Raw genomic sequence first — 21,442 nt, forward strand, 5'->3', positions numbered from 1 at the left:
ACATTACAAGGGGCCACACGGTGGCGGAGTAACTAGCACTGTTGCCATGCAGCTGGAAAACCCTGGTTCATGACCCAGTCCGACTGAGGTCCTTTCTGCATGGACTTCGCATGTTCTCTCCGCGTCCTCCTGTTTCCTTTCACATCCCCAAAACATGCAGAAGTTAATTGAACACTCTAGGTGTGAATGTAAGAGTGAATGGTTGTTCGGTCTCTTGGACTGGAAATCTGTCCAGGGTGCACCCTGCCTCTTACCCTATGTCAGCTGGGATTGGCTCAGCACAGGTTATTTACATGGTTACCAGTTACATCAGTAGACAACAGTTGGACCATATATAGTTGGACTATATCTTCATGGAAGATATAGTGGTAGACGATGTCTAATATGGATTTAATTACTTATGATTTACTTGGCATTAGTCTTCAATTGGGTCAAATTATAGCCCAGCTGACACTGGACAAGAGGTTCACAGGAAATAACACTTGGATACACACAAACCCGGCAATGCAGATTCTCCTATTAACTTAACACTCTTTGGACTCTGCAGGAATCTTGAGTGCCTACAGAGAAACCCCCCCCACACACACACAGGGAGAACACGCAAACTCCAAACACAATTCACATTTCTCTTTAAACTCCTACTGGTTTGCAACAGAGTTTTTGAAATTTCAAATAGGCTCAAACTGTGCTTCATCTGTCACACGGGAAATCTAAAAGATGCTTCGTTATTCAGCAAAGTAAGGCAGACTCAGACAGCTAGGAACATGCAACAACCTGCCCTTCTTGATGGAGATTTAGAGGCTTATGTGCCCCTCCTTGTTCAAACCCTGGTGCTCCATACAAAACCAGATTGAGACACACGCACATTTGCACACAGTATGAGGACATAATGCAGTCCTTACCCTAACCTTACCCAAGAAATATAAAACTAATTCTAGCCCTAACCCTAGCCCTAACCCTAACCATTACCTAATAAGGTTACTCATTAGGTAATGACCATGTTTTAGTCTTAACCCTCAGGAGTTCCTGGGACCATTTCCTGCCAATTCCGTTTTTAATCGTTTAGCCATTTTGGCTGTGTTGAATGAATATAGCTCAAATTTTACACAGGATATTCATTTTTGGTAAACTTGAGAACTGTCATCTCAGTTTCTTAAATTAGCCTAAAATGGTAAAGCTACGCAACAACTTCCTAATTTTTTCCTAGCGACGGAAAACACCCAGAAACGGCTGTAAAAACATTACATATATTTTTCCACTTTAAATAGTAAGTATAATCAAAATCCCCTTGAAATGTATTTTAGGGAAATTATCTTTTTCAGTCAAAAACTGGAGTTGTGAAAACTATGGTTAACTTTTCACAAAATATTATTAAAATTTGAAATGTATATTTCAGACTGAACAACATATTTTTACAGCAGTTTTTGGCAAGGTGGAATTTTCTGTCGCTAGGAACAAATTAGGACGTTTTTTAAAAGAACTCCTGAGTGTTTATGTGGACTACTGGTGTCGACAACGTCAGTGTTTATGCCAGAAAAGGTTCTAAATAGGGTAACATATTCAAGTGCCCATATACACACACGCGCACACATCCAACTTTGACACCTCACAATGGCACTTCAGGCGGCAACTCCTCATGACATATCTGACGCAGTGGAACACAAACTCAGTATGACACAGCAGTCTGATGAATCTCAACACTGGCAGGTCACAGAAAAAAAAGGCAGATGTGTCTATATTAAATTGTTTGTGTGTAAACTCTACAGAGATATGGTGCTTTTCTTCTAGAACCTAGAGTTTTCAAACCCAGCTGACTCTACGTTACACACTGTATAAGCACAAGTGTTTGCTGAAGTAGGATTCTGGTCAAACATTTGATCTTCTGCTGCCAAGGCCAGCCACAGCTTCCCAGAACGACCAACAGCAGCACAGCAATTACTGTGCAAGCCTTGGCCTGCTAGCTTGGGATTTGTGCTTCCATCCCTCCAGGCACTAAGACTTCCTGGGACTGTAGTGAATTTACACCGACCCCATTTGCTGCGCCGTACCTTTTCTCGGTTTTGTCAGTGCACAGTGAAGAAAAACAAAAGGAAAAAGCAAACAATGAAGACCCACAGGAGCAGCTTAACACAGAGATGCAGTGTTTTTGCAGCCGTCTGCCTTGGAGAGCACACAGTCACTACTACAAGTAATGGAAGACAAAACGGAAATCATTGAAAGTTAATTTCAACTCATCAATATTCACTGAGCAGGATCTGCCCGCTTGGAGGTTGCTTTGCAATGGAAATGGTCGCAAAGTAAAGTAAACACCGCTTCATTTGCCATCCATTCAGATTGACATGTCAAACTCCAGGAAGACAAACTGTTCTGTGATGTTTTAGGTAAGAACATTCAAGCCATATGTTAAAGCACATTTCTAATTGTAGGAGGGAAATAGCGGTTAGCCAACAGGGGGTGATGGAACGGACTAAATTGCTAGTTTCAGATCTTCTCCAACAGAACATGATGTCAATTTTGAGTCACCAGTATGATTGACAGCTGGGATGGTCCAATCTGTGAGACTGCATACATTTTTAAATACAGTCCATATCCTTAACTGAATAGGTTGGAACAATTTGAAGACGATAAAAAAAATGCTGCTTTCAGCTGCGTTTTATTTTGAAAAATCCAAAGCGTGCGCTCGTTTCCTCATTAAATCGTGTTGCCTTTGGCTTATTGAGTCTGCAATTTTGTTCTGTGCTTTTCCCCTCTGTTAAAACCCTAATCAAAGCTGTGTGCCTGAACACAATAGACACATTGAAGTAAATGCTTTCTGTTCCAGTGCATCAATTAGCAGAGTCGACTTATTATGTTTTTCCCTGCGCGCGTCTATGTGCCTGCTGCATGCGTGTAGATGTTGGCAAGGGCACAGGAACCATTATCAAACCTCCACTATTTGCCTTCCCACTCACCTCGCTGCCACCGCCTCCACCCCCATCCTTGCTGTTTTGTGTATTCTCTTTCACTTTATGAAGAATAAAGTAATTATTTTGCACCAAGATTCTTGAATCTCACATCCAACAGTCACCCACATGCACTAAATCTCAGTACAGCAGTGCTATGAACTGTCCTCAGTTTATACCGAGCATCTACAGTACTGTGCGAAAGTTTCAGGCACCACCAGCTCTGTGGTTTTTTCTGTCCGTCAAATTCTGTGATCATTGGAATTTGGAATGAAGTGATGGGACTTAAAGCTGGTATTATATATTAGCGAGCTGTCAATGAGTTTAACTCATGCAACATGTGTATGTAATGCTCAAGCATGTCTTGAATAAACCTGGCGTAATAGATGTTTTTTTACAGCAGATATTTCTTTAAATCATTGGTTCTCAAAGTGCGGCCCGGGGGCCAATGGCAGCCTGCAGAAACATTTCTGGCAGCCCGCAATGAATTACAGTTGATAGTTTTAATCCAGGAGCTACTAAGCTTGTTAAATGTTTAATGGACATTACTGAATACAGGCCAATATGTGTAAACTGTAGAACTGTAATCTGGTCATTAAAATGATTACAAATGGGATGTCTTTCTGTTTTCTTTCCTTTTTTGTCCCTCTGGCGGCCCTCAGTCCAAGGTTGGGTTCCAAAATTGGCCCTCAGGTATCAAAACTTTGAGAACCTCTGCTTTAAATGAAATAGTAGGACAAACACAGGATTTAACAGTTACCTTAATTAAGGTTCCACTCCAGTATTAACAGAGCTGTGTTATTGTTCAAGTGTAAAGGTAGATCACGCTAAATACTTGACACCTGAAGGAGATTTTTTTTTTTTCTTCAGAAAATTATTATTTATTTATTATTTATTATATATTATTATTTTTATTTTTAAAAACTGCATGAATATTATCTATTTTCCAGTAAAGTGAAATATAACTAATTATCCTCTATTGTCAAATAGATTGATTCACAGCTGAAAATGCAACTCATACATATGCACTGGAATAATGTTATTCCATTCATTCATTCATTCATTCATTCATCATCTGCCGCTTTATCCTCCACATGAGGGTGGCAGGCGGTGCTGGTGCCAAACCCAGCTGACAGTGTGAAAGGTGAGGTAGCATCACAGTCCGTCAACTCTCACACCTCTCAATGTCAAGGTCAATAGTAGAGTGTCCAATTTGCCTAATCCCCGAATCTGCATGTCTTTGGACTGTGGGAGGAAGCCAGAGAAAACCCACGCTGTTTATTCCTATGAAATAATTTTCAGTATAAATAAGGATTGGGATGGGAGTTTCAGGACAGGTAAGTCTTAGGTAACTTTTATATTTTGCACTAATGTTAGTTAGTAATAAAGTTTGTGAAAAAAAACAAACAGTGGGAGAAAACAGAGAGAGACTCACCTGCATCTCCTTCTCTCCATATTTGGAAGGGTTCTTGCTGCCCTGACTCTTCCTGCGCAGCTTCTTCAGTTCAGCCTGGCATTTCTCCAAACTCTCCCCTTTGCTCTTGTGCTCCATCTGGTATTTCTTAAGGGCAGCCTACATGTGGAGCAAGCGGCATAGGACAAACGCAAAATTAGAATGATAATTACAAAGTCCAGGTGAGAGAGGATGAGCCATGTAGATGAGCAAAGTCATAACAGTACAGTCTTTACACCAGTTGTAAAAGCCACTAAATTTATTTTTTCTTGCAGAAAGAATGTGTGAAATCTAAATGAGAAAGAACAGTGTTTCCCACAATTTAAAGATGACAAACTGTTGTGACCCGATTCAATTTGTGCAAATTACAGTAAAATGTTTTTGGAATATTTTTTACTGCCATTTCTGTAACCCCTAATATTTTTGAAGGGGTAAACCATCCATTTCTAAGACATATTAGATCCTCGCTCAATTTTATGAATGTGTTATTCAAATAAATATTTAGCAAAATGCTGGAAGAAGTTCTGCAAATGTATTTGGTGACCCGAAAAAGGAGTCCTGACCCAGTCTCTAGGAATAACTCCATTGCAAAATCTCCCATTGGTTATTGAGATGACTGTGTACTATTGTTGTGTGGCACTGCAGATGAAGGGAGGAGCTGCTTTTTAAACTTCCTCTTGGCAGTGGCACATTGAACAAGCTTTGGCATCTGGAAGCAATCTCTTTAATCAAAAAACAAGCTAATTCACATGACTTTTAAAATGCTCCAGGTTTGTCTATTATTCGTCTGATTTTGCATCGATGCAGCTCATTACAGTGTCTCTTAGAACAGCCGTCGTCACCGATTATGCATCTTGAGCAGATTTCAAGTCGCTTTTTCTCCGTGAAAAGAACAAAAAACAAACACTGGCCTGCAAAATGGACAAAAAAGAAGACTTAGAAAAGAACCATAGCAATCCATAATTTGTAGATCAAGCAAAATGGCTGATTTAGTCATTTTACAGCCGGAATTTACTCATTTAATTTATTTAATTTGGGCATTTAATTATTTATCCATCGAGGAAAAACAACTTTATTTCCGGGGCTCTACCAGCTCTGTTGCTATAGTTACTGTGTCTAGTGTGACAAAGCTCATGTGGTTTCTGTGCACGACGAAAATTGGCGGCGGAGAGGAGCTCATGCAAGCAGGGTTCAACAACCACATTTGCATACTGTAAGACACCGAGCATCGACGCAGGTATCCTACAGGCATCATTTAGCAGGGAAGGAGCAGAAGAAGGTTATTGCTGCCGATGGAGGAAACGAAAACTATGACACATGCAAACGTTTGTTTGTTTCATAACAGAGATGGATGGCATTGGTTGTGTCCAACTGACTTAATAACTATGAGCCTCTCAACAATATATAAACGCTTCTCTGATATATTGATTTGACTGCTGTTATTTCATTTTTCCACACCAAACTTTTGCACAGGTGACATCCTTGTAACCAAGGAATGACTCATTCAGGTAGTTTAACCAATATCTTTTCTTATTTACTCTCCAACTTCCAGAGAATGCGACTCCCTGGAGGAGAGTTCCTCCCCTCGTAGATCATAGTAATGATTAGAAAAGACACAGTTGCAAGAGCAATTTGGGGTAAATAATATAATACCTGGAGCATCTGCCGCATTGAGCTGGAAGGCTCTTGCCAATTAATAAAAGCCTTGAGATGCAAGTTAACAGCACCACAGCTCTGCATCACACTAACGCACACAGATAGTTGTTATGCTTTAAAGGTTTGATGATATCATTATAATCGTTTAAATCCTTATATTTGGGACTCTGGAGGCCCTATCAGGTCTAAGTACAGGAGATAAAACGTGATGTTGACTTCCACGCTCATTGGGACGTCACAAGAAGCTTAATTCCTGGAATGGTTGTCTTTGCTGTCCGCTTTGTCTGTAAAACATGGGAGAGTGCTGGCGAGGGCAACAGTATTCGAAAAACGGAAGTCCGCAAAAAGTTCTATTCTTGGCTCCACAGTGCAGCACAGAGTTCTACACAAACTTCCAGCCTCAGAGGATTTATCTGTCCAGTGGATACATTTTAGATATGACGGCAATGTGCCTGCTAGAGACTGAAAATGATCACTTTTCCAAATGCTTACTGCTGTTAGGCTCATTTCCTGTCCCTTAAGTTTCGTTTTACTTGTTATTTTTTTAAAGAGATACTACAAAACAGAGCATTATGAACAGGGCTGTTTTGTTGCGGTGTTTGAGGTGCTTCGTCCTTATGGTATTTTGACCAAAGCATGTCAGACATGTTCATTAGGACACCAGTGAACTAGTTTAACTTGGAGAAACAGGTCAAATATAGGACCTTTAAACGACAGAGCCACAGTGGACACCAGAGGCAAACTTTGGTACAATTGGATAATCTGACTTCTGTCCCAAAGGCTTGAGTTTCATACCTTAATTCTGACCTCTGTGTAAACGACTGGAGAGTGATGTAAATGTTGTGTGAGTCATTAACTGAGACAAGAGAGGAAATAGAACAGAGACAGATGCACTGCCGGGAACATCATATGCACTTCAAACTGAGGGGGTAAAAAAAGAAAGAAAAAAAAAAGATTTTCTCTTCAGCCGTTTGGAATGGAGTCAAAATCTCAGATGATTAATTCACGAAGTCTGAGGCAAAAATGATTGCTATTATCACTGCTGCAGATCTGCGGGGAATTCATTAAAAATAATGGGGATTCAAATCTCACAGATACGCCAAGACAAAAAGGACTGAACTGGCTGAACGCATTTTGTCAGAAGAATTAAACGTTTTATTGTCATTTCCGAATAAAAACCCTGGCAAGCGTGCGCCGAGTCAAAGAAGATGCAAGTTTACATCAGAATGTCCGTGGTTAACATTTTAAAGATGACAGCATCTGCCATGTGAGCCGTAGCCGCGGTCCTTCAATAAAACAACACAATAGCACACAATGTTTGACGATATTATCCCATCCCCCAAAACAACGCACATCAGTGCTGCTCTACACTCAGCCTGCAACCCACTCATTCTAAAGATATCACATGTAGACCAGCTCCAAAGTGATTACACACATACACACACACATATTCACCAAGAGGGGGTTTATTATAATTATAATCGGTCTATGGTTGACAGGTGAGCAGACATGGAATGTTATTTCAAAGCATTCCTCTTTTTGTTTTTATTCACAGAGACATCCTCTAATTGTCTCAGAGACAGAGTTTGATCCAGATGTTAACGCGCAGTTTCACCTTCCTCTCTGTTATCAGTCACAACTTAAGGGATTTGAATCGAAGGCAACATAAATCACTACAATGAGATAAACGACAAAGCGAGGCTGCCCTCGAGCTTTGGAGAGAGAGAGAGAGAGAGAGAGAGAGAGAGAGAGAGAGAGAGAGAGAGAGAGAGAGAGAGAGAGAGAGAGAGAGAGAGAGAGAGAGAGAGAGAGCGAAGAAAAAAAACAAGCCAATCAGATACTCACAGTCAGATAACGAGCATCCAGGTCCACCTTCTTCTCCAGCTCTGAGAGCAGCTCGTTGTGGAAGGATTTCAACTGTGGAGAGAATCACAACAACAGCTCAATGACCTGCTTATGATAATAATATATGGAAACAGTGGATGTTTCATTGTAATAATAGAGTAAAGGGAAATTGCACACTGTGAAGCCTCTCTTAGATTACAGATCTCCGTCACTGATTCACAGTATGTGGCCAGTAGATTGTAAACTGACCTCAATCCCAATGTTAGAATAATCACATTATAATCAATTAAAATTCACTTTTTATCCGTTAGGTTTCTTCATTTGTGTAAAAACATCAGTTCATGTTATAGACATAAATCACACCAACACACAGCATGTGCCATACTACAATCAAAAAGAGCCAAGAGCTAGAGTTAAAATAAAAAGAACAACAATTATTTTAAATTTCCTAACCCTAGGACGAGCACAGTTTAAATGCAGAGAACAAATTTCCACTGCGGGAAAACATTAAAACTGATAACTGTTACAAGAGACCATGAATTCTTATTCTTGCAGGTTTTGATTAATCAATTAATCTTAATTGAGTTTCGGTGGCTTTGACATGCAAGATCTATACATGTGCATAATACGCAACAGGGTTTATTTTCATGCTTCATTGAAATCCTATTGATGATTAATTGCTATTTGCCCCCAATAGAGTAATGAACACAGCAACCTGCAAACACAAAGAGAACTTGAGGCTAATGGTGTATCGAATGTGAATAACTTGTAAAACAAGCCCATTACCCAGAATTCCACGCTGTTCAATTAACGCACACGACTTCCCCAGTCACCTCCTGAGTTAGCGGTTAGGATTTATGCGAGGCAAGAATTGTGTGTTGACTCGGTATGAGTTCATGTTCATTTAATGGTCATGTTCGCTGTGTACTGCAGGAGAGCTCTGGGACAGATCTGTGTGAAGGCTCGGCAGATTTAATAAGGAGCATCATGAGGTATGCCCACAGCACCATATCTTGTGGTCATACCTTAAAAAGGTCTATATGCAAGACATGTATTATACTAAGACATAAATTGACAATCACATGTCGTCAGAGATGGAAGGAAACATGTTAAACAGAAATACTGGCGTCACTCAGTACGCTTACATATATGGTTTTGAATTGAGTTAAGGCCGTGGTCTGACTAATACTGGTTATCGGACAAGCGGAGGAGAAAATTGATTTATTGGCCATGTGGGTCTGACTGTTGACCTTTACGTCAAAGAAAAACAAACAATGAACGTCAAGATGGACAGTGAGATGCCAATCATGATACGTTGTCTCATCAACTTCTGGGTCAAAGACCGGGAAGGAAATTTTGGTGCATAAACACTCAAGTCCGACTAAGCGTATACATGCAGGAGTAATCAGACTATGAATTACATTATCTAGGTATGTTAGTCCCGACTAAGACTAACTTGCTTACATGACATTAAAGAAACCAAATTATTGTCTACAGTCACTATATATACAAGACAAATTTTAATTTGCAGGCTGCAAACCTTTGGTTTGTTGCTCCACCCACTAATAACCTCCAAATAACACATCACATTAACACACAGGATGCCGGCAGAGTAAGCTAAGAGCAGCTCGTTACCAAGCATCACAAATACTGAACTATTCCTGAACCTAAAAAGTCTTGGTAACCCTCTCAAAAACATCTCAACCAGAGGAGAACAAAAAGGAGGGTGTGCAGTGGAGAGGCGTTACATTATAGAAATTGAAGAGGAAGCTGATGACGGACCACAACAGATATGGCGGTTCTGCAAAGTGCACTTAATTTGCGGATATTTAATGTATACGATGTATTTGTATATGGTCTTCTCGATAATTCTCCAGTGCTGTGTTCAAGCACATAATAGCACCATCAATTCTAATCTCTGCCTGTTGCTGACACAATAATGTTACACTTATGTGTTGTTAAAGTATTATTTACCCTTATGTATCCCCATTTTTATGGCGAGTACTGAAAACGAAAAAATTAAGCTTGGAATACCAACCATCTCCTCTAGCTGCACTTGGATCTGTCTGTGGACCTCGGCCATCTGGAACAGCACATCCCCTGCACAGAGAGAAAGAGGAAGAAGTATAGAGAACACATCAACAACACTCAACACCACAAGCATTTCTACAGCAGGAAAAACAGAAAGGAGAACAATGGAAAAAAAACGAAGAGAAAAAGAAGACAGGAAAAAAAAATGAAGCGGGGGGAAATAGAGAGACCCCGGCGTGCAGTGCTCATGCAACACGAGACACATAAACACATACAGGACGAGTGACTTGCAACTGGGACAATGACAGAGAAGATGGGAGTTTGTTGTTTTGCTGCTCGAGTTAACACAGAAATTGAAACAACAAGAAAAAGACAAGTGCCAAAAATGTGGAGAAAAACAAAACTGAAGGCAAGAAAAAAAAAAAAAACCTTTAAATTAAATGTTGGTACTCGGTTCTTCAGGCATGTAAGTAGTAAGTCTCGTGGAAATATAACACATTGCCCTTTTCTGTCTCCACATAAAAATGGATTAAAAAAACAAAAGGGAAGGGATAAAGAAGGGTCATGCAGCTAGTAAGAGTATTTCATTTTCATATACCTACAGGCTGCCTCTTCTGAATATGCAGTGCATTGTCAAGAAAAGGAACACAAAGAGCTACATTGAGCGAAGGACACACAAAGAGGTCTGGTGGAAAGACAGCATGAGATCTTCACATACAGAAAAAATGACGCACACATATTTTCCTGACCAAGAGGTCCAAAGCCCCTATTGGTTTGTGTTGAATGAAAGAAAATGACAAGTGATCGAGTGGCACTTGGCTGTTAATTGGTGAAAACAGCATTTAAAAGTTAATTTAATAGCGGATGTGAAACCCGGCAAATGGCATGGCTGACTTCAATTAGTCGAAACCATTTCCATAGACAAATTAACTTTCACCGTTTTATTGCAGCTACTTTTAGGGTTGCTGGAAAAAAAAGAACACATGTGGGCATTTGTGGTTGAGAAGGAGCTGCATAGAGAAGTGCAACACCTAACTGTGCACGGATTCCTTTGGTCCCCACCCCTGCTTCTATTTACCATGTCATTCTTTGAAATCTGACCTGGAAGGAGTGCATGTCAAAACTATCGCCGAGTGAAATTACAGCTTCTTCAGAGAAGTGTTTTCAGCAAGAAACTTAACAGATTTCGCCCAAAGAGCTTTGGAGTGGTCTCCCCCCTCCCTCCTCCCCTCGACAGCCCAGCGAGTACAAGAAAAACTGCCGCAGACAGACAAACACTCAAGTGACTGTGGCAAAGGAGGAGGGGAAACAAAAGGAGGTGGGACATAAATGCAGCAAAGCAGGTTGAAGCTTTAGAGGGAGAGGAGGAAAAGGAGAAAATACAATGTGCACAGCAATTAATCCACAAAAACCTCAGGAGGTAAAAATGAAAGTGCTCTGATATTGTTTGTAATGAAGTTGGTATTTCTTTGCTTCATCCCCCTTTAGTATACAACAAAGCTAAATAACTTGTCTGTCATGAAGCATCATGATTTTGTTGTATGCAGATAGCAATAACACAAAATTTGACATATATCATTACAACGGAGTTTCACTACACATTTATATTATAAATATAAATAAATATAAATGAATAAATGTTCATATCTGATACAGCTAAGCTATGGTGTTCCATAAACAATTTGTCAAAAATCCAGTGCAAAAACTCTATCGCCCCCTGTGGACTTCTGAGCAATTACCAAAACAGTGTGGAATCTATGACCTCTTCCTTACCCCACTCTCACATATTTCCACATATACACAGAGAGAGAGAAGCCATGCGGTCTTTTCATGTTGCTTCCAAGGTACTTTGGTAAGTTATGTGTTGTATATCTGTCCAGACTACATCCATCCAGAAACTGAATGGAGCTGCACGGTGAAGGAAAGAGGAGCAGTTTCGACTGGCACACATCTACAGGCATGTAGTCAAGCAGCTGTTCAGGGAGTGCTTGGTTGCTGTTGGCAGAGGAAAGCAGTCGTTGCCCTTAAAACTGCTGCAAACCCAAGGCTGCCAGGCCTTTTGCTCATGGGGCAACCTGCACTGCTGATCCTGTGGCTCACAGTAGCAGAGAAGCAGGCCGAGGCATCCTGTCTCCCTGCTAAGCAGCTTACGGATACTCATCCCTGATCACAGCCCTTTAGGCTTAGAAACCCTGGCATTTGTGCTGGAGGCTTCAACTAGCTGGATCAATTAAATTAAACAAGCAGCCATCAACTTCAACGCACAAGCACACACATGCCTGTCAAGTACACTGGCAGCAGGAAGTGGCGTTTACAAGACGCAGGAGAGGTAAAGGATGAATGAATAAGCGACAGATCTCATCTTGTCATCTGCAGTTTCATTACCGCACAATGTACAATGCCAAAGCATCAAAGCAGGGAAAAAAATCATCACACTTCGGAGATGCAAATAGTTACCATGGCAACTTCGATATCATATCCCACAACAACAGCAACAGAAAATTGCACTGCAACCTTCATGGGCAGTTAGCAACAGAGAATCCTATCACGAAATGGATAAAGACACAGGAAATCTGAACATGTTGTGTAATTGTTATTGTTCGCAGGCATGACACAACCCGTGGGACGAGGTGAAAAAAAAAGCTTCTGGCCTGACAGGGATTTCAGCATACCTGCTAAAAAGTGACATGACCTGTCCACATCCACGGTGACGAGCTCTTCGATGTGCACAAAAAAGCGCGCAACTACACACATGCACGCACAATAAATAAATAAATAAAAACCATCGTAGACTTGTCACGCTTGTATCAATATTTCCGAGTGTACTTTAAAAACTGCGCCTGCGTCCCCGGCTCAGAGAAAACAATAGCTTCTTTGTCGGGAGGAGGTGAGCTCAAGTTGATCTGCACCTGCAGCACGGCAACAAGCAAGCAGCCACATGCCTGTTGGCTTAAACCACTGAGTCAGACGAGGGAGCCGGAACACAGGACTTTGGTGCATACGAACAGACTGTCCCCTGAAGTATGACATCAGCTTGTGTAGATGGATCGACTACTTGTGTAACAGCAGCAATGATACACCCACACAGGTAGTGTGAGAGAGAGAGATAGAGAGAGTGAGAGAAAAGAGAAAAAAATGAATGTGGGCTATGGAGTGGAAAAAAAAACATAAAAAGGTAGAAGTTTGCGACATTGAAGAGAAAGAGAGATAGAGAACAAGAGACAAGCTGGAGGGAGGGCGAGAATGGAGGTGGATGTAGAGACACTGAATCATTGGTGAAGGTCAAGCTGGATTCACTACGGGTTGTCATGGAAGCAGGATAATGCTAGGGTCGTTGCCATGGGAGAAGTTGCAAGATGAGGGGCAGCAGCTGCAAAGTGCTGCTTTACAAAAATGCCGTTCAAAAGAAAAAAAAAAAAAAGGTCCCCACCCTGGTTATCAGCTATCATTACATCAGCATCTACTTTCCCCAAGAGGGAGGGAATCCCACCTGGAGAGTCACCTGTGTAAAGTGCATGGGTATGTGTGTGTGTGTGTGTGTGTGTGTGTGTGTGTGTGTGTGTGTGTGTGTGTGTGTGTGTGTGTGTGTGTGCGCTTTAACAGTACAGTGATGTTAACACCGCCTGTCTGGACGCTGTTGAATGTCACAAGGGAAACAAACAAGGTTGAGAGTATTATGGAACAGCGGGGGTAACGTGCGAGACATGGTAATAGCTGTGACTCAGGGTGGACCGTGTGTGTGTGTGTGTGTGTGTGTGTTTGTGTGTACATGTGCGAGTACACTTCCTGTGTGAAACCACAGCATGGAATTGAAGACATAAAAAAGTGGCAGTAATAAAAGGAGAATACCCCCAAAGAATACAGTAAACATTCTCAGTCAATGAGGAAATGAAAATATATATTTTTTTTAAAGCTTTTTGGCATACTGCTGATTTCTCCAAAAGCTGGTTGCACTTGAATGGAAGCAATTTGGGAAAGAGCAGAGTCATGCAGCTACCTGTTGAGGTATGGAGATTTAGGGAGGGGCTGAGAGAAAACCCACACTTAAACTCTCTCTCTCAGTGTGTGTGTGTGTGTGTGTGTGTGTGTGTGTGTGTGTGTGTGTGTGTGTGTGTGTGTGTGTGTGTGTGTGTGTGTGTGTGTGTGTGTGTGTGTTACCTGATTCAGTAAGTAAACTCTGAGAAATAGGGTCAGCGAGAGTCTTTACACACAGTCGACTTCGAATATGCACCGCTGATGGAAGAAAAGTAGACCGCCTGGTGTTTCACACATCTTTCTGGGTCTATGTTGTAGGATTGCGCAGAACCTTTGGAGTCATTTAATCAGGTCACATGTTTGTTTTTACCAATCCCAGGACATAAATGAGCATCTATTCACATTTAAAAAAGGTGATTTTAAAAAGGAAGTGAAATAGGCACTTTGTCAAAACATTGTAATTTATGCCACAACTATAACATTCAGAGGAAAATGTCATTAATATTTTATGGCCCTAATACGGTGTGTGTGTGTGTTTGTTCACAGTCACGCTGGGACTAACACGCACGTGTTCAGACTGCAACAGAAGATTTTAGATTAGAACCCAGACTAAATGAGAATATCAGGTCAACGCAACCACATATTCAAAAGGGTGCATTGGATTATTTTATTATAGTTCATTTACAAAACCACCAAAGCTGTGGAAATACCGGTTCGATCAGATTTAAACATCAGCATGTCGTGGCACTGACCGATTACGTTAACTATTCTCACATGTGTGCACATGCCTGTGAGAGAGAGAGAGTCTATGGGAAGTCCTGTCCGTGTCATCCCAGCTGGATCTCGGCTCACCTTCAGCACACGCCACGGCGGTGAACAAATGAAGGGCAACGCGAATGTGTGTAGAACGAGCATGTGGGGGCCCACTGGCTTCCCATCATGCAGCGCGTGGCATCCGAAATAGAGCAGGAGAAGGCAGGGACCCCTGGGATGGAGGCACAGAGCTAAGAAAAGAGCTCCTCTGCTCTCATTTAAACAGGGGCAGGTGCTGGAGGAGGAGAGAGGTAGGGCAGACTGAAGACAGAGTGACGGAGAGGGGGAAACGGAGAGAGACACACACACACACAGATGCTTACAGTAAGTGCTCTGTTCATTCAGATACAGTTTACTATACTTCATCCATCACCACTACCCTCAACTCCTTTTACCAGTAAAAGCTGTATCCTAGATAAATTAACAACAATCCTGATGCCTTATTTTCCCCCATGAGAATGTTTCACTGTAGGGAGATTTTTTCCCATGGGCCCCATTTCCAGCAGCAACTTAGGTAACCTGCTGCGTGAGTTCAGTTTATAACGGCCTACTTTTTTTTCCGCTTTTTAAATACCCAACACATGTAATTTCCCAAAAGGCACTTCTTTATGCTGAATCATACATGTGTGTTATTAAAATGTGGCAATTAGCTATGTTGCAAGAGTCAATAAGAGGGGGGGGTCGGGGGGGTTATTTGATTTCCTGTGGCTGGAGAGGCTGAACTGTAAGTGCCTCACATTCCTGTTCAGCTTTTCTTTTTTTTTTTCTTCTTTGTTTCCAGCTAAAATGTCAAGAGGGGGTTTATTTAATTGTTAGGACAGGGTGAACTGGAAAGCCACCAGGGATTTAACATAGTGTAGTGCATTATATCTTTAAACCCGCGAAACACAAGCAGGACTGTGCTTCACCTAAGGACATTAAAGCAAGCTGATCATAGCAGTAAATCACAAAACAGGCCTGTATTGGTCCACCAGAACATCTCAGTCAACAAGGACACAAATTCTTCTTTCTGCCCTGATTAAAAACGGAAACATCAGTGATGTCACTGTGCTCTCAATTAGATAATTACAATCCAAAAACATGCACACTGCTTGCACAGCAGCCAGGAGCCACTTGGGGTAGAGTATCTCGCCACATCTGCTTGTAGAATAGTAGAGTAGGGGATCGAACCGCACCCGTCTGGATGAAAGATGACTTGCTCTTCCACTACAGTGATTGAGCTATTCACTCGTTCACACTAGGGCTGTGCAACTAATCAAAATGTGTATTTCAATTACGATTACGGCCCAAAACTATTACAAAAAAGTAATCACAATGAAGCGATAATTACAAAAAATGGGGGCTTACGTTCCCCAGGTTAAAGATATTACTTTAAAGCTCCCATAGAGTGGTCCTATCGCACACATATGTGAGTTATGGAGGTCTACTTACATACATTAACTTGTTTTTATGGTCAAAAACCTCCTAGTTGCTGTAAATGAGCCAAATCTCTCCTCACTGAAGCTCTCGTCAGTCGCGCCATTTCAGACTGAAATCTCACCGCCAGGAGACAAACTGTCTTGTGATTGGCCAATACCTGGAAGTGATGTAATCAGCACACCAGCTCTCAGAAGCGCAGCTCGCCCTCTGGAACGGTGGAAGCACTGCAATTCATTATCAAAACATTGCTTTAACAATGTTTAAAAATAGCTTCGTCTTTTACGAGTTTTACCTGGAGTCAGACCCAGAGTCAGAAGACACTGTCGCTCGTGAAACACCGCCATAACAGACCTTCTTCTTCTTATGCGCTTCAATGTACGCAACCGGATGAGCCCGGACTAATGCCCGGAGCAGGAGGATCTGCTGCTAGGAGAACTGCTGTTTATGTAACCAGAACGGGTTTTTTCAGAGATCTCGCTGAGCCCGAGATTACAATAAAACACAGCGTTCTCAGCAGTGGCTGAACTGTTTGTTTTGAACCTTCAGGGCTTCATAAACGAGGTAATGGCGCAGATACACGCCAAAAAAAAAAAAACAGCGTTAATTGGTACTTCCGTTCTATGGGAGCTTTAAGGGTCAATTCAAAAGGTTCATTCAAAGTAGGGCTATGATTCGAGATATCATGATTCTCATTTTCATTTGAAACTATTTTTATATTTGTGCAGATCTGTGAGAAACAAAGATGTTCCATGCAGTCTGAAGAATATGATATGTATAGATCAAAAAAAATATGAATCTAAAATTATATTTTGACATTATATTTATAATAAATTGCATTTTTTTTTCAAGTTTGGGTCAATGAGTAATCATTTGAAACAATCGTGAATTAAATTTTGACCCAAATAATCAACCGTGATTATTAATTTTTACCATAATCGAACCATCAGTAATTGTCAATTACTTCACACTGTGGAACAGAACATAATTTTTCTATATACGGAGTGAGGCATCTTGCTTTCCACCCATCTCTGCTGGGTAAACCTCAGAGCGACATGGCTGCTGATGATGTAACACCATCTGAAAAGGAATGGGAGCGTTCCACTCTCGACGAACCAAGAGAAAGATTGTAAAATTTGCATATCGCAGGAGCACGTTGTCATTATTAATGCACGGAGTCGTCTTGCCTTTTAACTTAAAAGCCCCTGTAAAGTGATAAACATATTACTCGTGATTTTTTTAACCACCCCACAGGAAAATGTGTTTGTAACCTCCTCAGCAAATTTGAGTGATTAAAAAAAACTTGCTAAATGTTAAAATACTTAAAAATGTGGTTTTAATTCAGCTTCACTCTCTGCTCTGAGATCCTCAACTGTGTCATTCGACTCTGCAGTCCAAAGGTACAACCAGGCACTACTCTTTTCACTTGTTTACTTCTTTCTTCATGTTAATTAATTGGCACTAATGGTGCATTACTGCCAGCAGCAGTCTTGTTTACATTTTCAGTCCCTCAGCTACAAGATTGCCCGGACGCATTCCTGATGCAATCCCTTATCGAAGATTAAAGGAGTAATGTTTGATTAAAGGGGTAATGGTTATTCTTGTCCATCATATTTATTTTCTTTATTTTTAAATCAATGAATGCAGATTTTTCAATTTGATTTAAGCATTTTTATATAACTTTTGTGGTAATATTCTAGAATATTTATTGTTAGTTATCACATAACAACCTCAAGGTAAATTGAAAAGCTGGTAGCTAAAGAGAGCCATTGAGTAATTGTGTGATTTATTATCCGATTAGTCCACAAATCATTACAATAATCGATGGCTAGTCGACCATCAAAATAGCAGTTAGTTACAGCCCTAATTCATATATATATATATATATATGTATCTCATACCCATTCACAAGCTGTCGCCACAGCCTCCAGAAGCAACTTGGGGTTAAGCATCTTGCACAGGGACCCATCTGACACATGCACAGAGTGCATTTTACATACATTAATTTTATATGATGCCAATCACACACTCGTTTGAGCCAATCAAAGGTTTTCATAATGTGAAAAAAAATGGCCTCCAGCTTATGTCAGTTACAGCAAAGATGAAAAAGCTCTAAAAGGATGATGGAAAAACATCTAAGGAGGAGATAAAAACGTATGAATTGCTTCTTCGGCTGTTGACATTAGAAGTAAATAACAATCCCAATGGAGTAGAGCTTGTTGGGTGGGACTGTCAGAAGTGTCTCTAAACCTATAAACCCTGGGTTTCCCCGTATTTCCCTCGAAGGTTTTGGAAAGCCATAAATGTCACTGAGGTAATAATAAGTGCTCAACTCCTTCTACTTGAAGAGGAATAAAAAAAAAAAAAAGAAGAGGAGGATGGCAGAAACAGGGGGGAGGAGAGCAGGTGTGTGAGTGTGCGCGTGTGTTGGAGTGCATGCATGTGTATGCATTTGTGAGTGGGTGGCAAAGTGACAGGCGATGATTAGCCCAACCAGAGGAGGATATGTGGGAGGCAGTGTGTGGGAGTAGTGGGGCTGGAGAGAGAGAGAGAGAGAGAGGGGGAGGGGGGCTCTGTCTCTTTAGGCAGAGATACACACAAGTGGATTAAAAGAGCCCTCACCCTGTGTAAACACAACACTGAAAGAAGATTTATGCACAGAAAACGCACACAAACCTCCATGCATACAGTATATAGTATGCACACAAACTAGGGAGGATTCCTGTAGGAAAACACTGCGTTCTAAAAGGAGCCAGCATTTTGGTTGATGTGCTGATTATGCAGTCAGCAACAGACAGTGTTTTTTTTCCACAAGTGATTTAATTAATGTTGCATGCATGTGTGTGTGTGTATTAACAGGCAATTAGAGCTCAAACTCATGCATGCACATTCATAATGTGAGCCTCAGTGTCACCTCAGTGGAAATGCCATCCATAAAAGACGTTTTTCCACTATATAGTACTGGCACGGCACGGCACGGCATTCTACACGGTTTGGTTCGTTCTGCATTACTTCATAGTACCTACTCGACGTGGGCGGAGTCATCATAGCAAGGCTGCACGAAACTGCAGTGACGTAGCTTTATACCCGACACACACACAAACTAGTGACATCCGTCTGACACAGTCACTGGAATGAAATATGGAGGAATTTCCTTGCTATATGTTGGAGATTAACTCATTGGCTGCCAATGATATCTACAGACGTCCATTCAAACACAACCTTTCACTGCCAGTGACGTCTGATGAAGGAAGAGTCTTTCTTTTGGTAGTTTCAGTCTTTACAGTCATATAACACAGTGTTTTGTGGGTCTTGAATAACCAGTCAAATTGCTGTATAACGCTTGGCAGTTTTGTGCTGAAAATGGCCAGCAACCATTGAGTTAACTCAGGTCTTCAGAATTTTTAATGGTCCCATATTATATCCGATTTCTTCAAATTAACCTAGTTCCCCGGTGTCCACAGAGGCTACTGGGAGCTAACAGCAGTTAGCATTTGGAAAAGTGATCATTTGCAAGCTCTAGCAGCACATTGCCATCATATATAACATGTATCCACTGGACAGATAAATCCTCTGAGGCTGGAAGTTTGTGTAGGACTGCCGTTGCCGTTGTCCTCGCCAGCACTCTCACATGTTTTACAGACAAAGCGGAGCTCAAATGTAAGTATTAAAATTATTAAAGAGTTGATTTTGCTTAATGTGGGACCTTTAAATCTTTTTAACTGATCTACAGCTTGGGATCGTTCGGTTTGATTCCTGTGTCGGACGTCGCGATCTTGACTCTGCCAATCTGTGGTCACCAGTCTGTCGACATCACGTTTAGTATCGGCTCAACTCGCTTGGAACCTCTTCAGAGGAGGTGCTAAAAGAAAGTACCAGGTACTAGCGCTAATGGAAAAGCAACCGAATCGAGCCGTGCTGGAACTGGGTAGTGGAAAAGTGCCAAAAGTATCCATAAACACACACAACCGAGACAAATTACAGTATTTATACACTTTAAAAAGGTTTGAAATGTTTAGGAGGGAAACAAACCAATATATCAGGATGATATCTGTTGTCAAACAAAATGCAGGCTGTGGTTTGTTTGGCTGACCTCCAGGACACTGTTTCCCCCCCCCCGATGTGAGGATATTTATATTTCTGTCAAACAGGAAGTTCTGAGCTCACCCCGACACATAATCAGAAAGAAGGTCAAGGCACTGGCATCGACCTCAGGGTGTGGCCAAATAGTACAAAAACCTCCACATGGCTGGAAAATAAAGCCAGACCAACCCTTCCCCTGGGAACTTGAGTGGTATACAGGCGAGCATTGGGTGGTCAGGAGTTGGTAAACTGTCCAGTGAACAATACCTTCCCTTAAGCCTGTATTTCTTTTTCCCTTTTTGAGAACAGCAGCACAAATCGATTCAGTCTTCGCTGTCGCTTGATGAACACAAACAAAAGGAGACGGCGCTACTGACAGACAAGATTAGTTGTTTGACTGAGAGAATGAGTCATTTCAAATATCCAGCGCCTTGCAGAACTTCCTCCAGGCTGCATTTATGAACATATAATCAGTTTTCTGTTCTCTCTGCGCAACAAAGAGGTGAGTGCGTTGATACACAGATTAGATCACGTACATTTCTTCACTTTCGTTAATGACAAGTTCAGGTGAGGAACGTCTGTGTTGGTTTTGCGACTGTAAGTGAGGCTCGGTTCAACTTTGAAATCAATAGAAAACCTGACGGAGTTTGCGAGATGGAAACTGAGAGCGGGGGGGATTGCTTACTGAATAAAATATCCTGAGAACAACTTTCATGTCCCTCCCTGATGGAAACCCAGGCTTTTTCAGCTCCAACACAGCGAAGTCCCTGTCAAATCAACAGCTACTTTCGACACAGATCAAGCCGTCGAAAGCACAATCACAAAAAAACAGAAGGAAATCTCTTCAAACAAGAGCTGATTTCCCATGGGCTGGTGACAGCAAATACAGATGCACTCACGGGCTCCGATCACCTAGGAAACAACTCACTATGAGAGGACAAGGTGCCGTTTCTCCAATTGACCTTTATATTTGGAGACAGACGATGCAAATACGAGCAGACACACCTAATTTACGCGACATGCGCACGTCTCACATCTGCTGCACTGATACAATTTTCCACACAAAATCATACGACACTGCATACACACCAAACTCCTACCAGTTGCATGGAAAAGCTTTTTTTTTTTCTATACTGCCGTAAATAAATGATGTACGGCTCCCACTTCACTGTGCTGTCAGAGCTCCATCCGTCTCATCATTGTTACCTAGTTTCTTTCTCTGATGACA

At 41.4% G+C, this 21,442-nt stretch overlaps 1 protein-coding gene across 1 annotated transcript in view; it reads right to left on the reverse strand.

The window, feature by feature from the left end:
- The window catches only part of LOC310933518 (BAR/IMD domain-containing adapter protein 2-like), a gene marked incomplete at both ends in the record, with an annotated part of 55,609 nt that overhangs the window by 14,635 nt on the left and 19,532 nt on the right, over positions 1-21,442 (reverse strand). Inside the window, 3 exons of the mRNA XM_083897027.1 lie at positions 4,378-4,515; positions 7,897-7,968; positions 9,935-9,996. Of these exons, the coding sequence (XP_083753153.1) occupies positions 4,378-4,515; positions 7,897-7,968; positions 9,935-9,996 (272 nt within the window). The remainder of the gene's footprint in view (positions 1-4,377; positions 4,516-7,896; positions 7,969-9,934; positions 9,997-21,442) is intronic.

Source organism: Microchirus variegatus (genome assembly GCF_963457635.1).
Source record: "Microchirus variegatus genome assembly, chromosome: 10".
Taxonomy (NCBI): Eukaryota; Metazoa; Chordata; class Actinopteri; order Pleuronectiformes; family Soleidae; genus Microchirus; species Microchirus variegatus.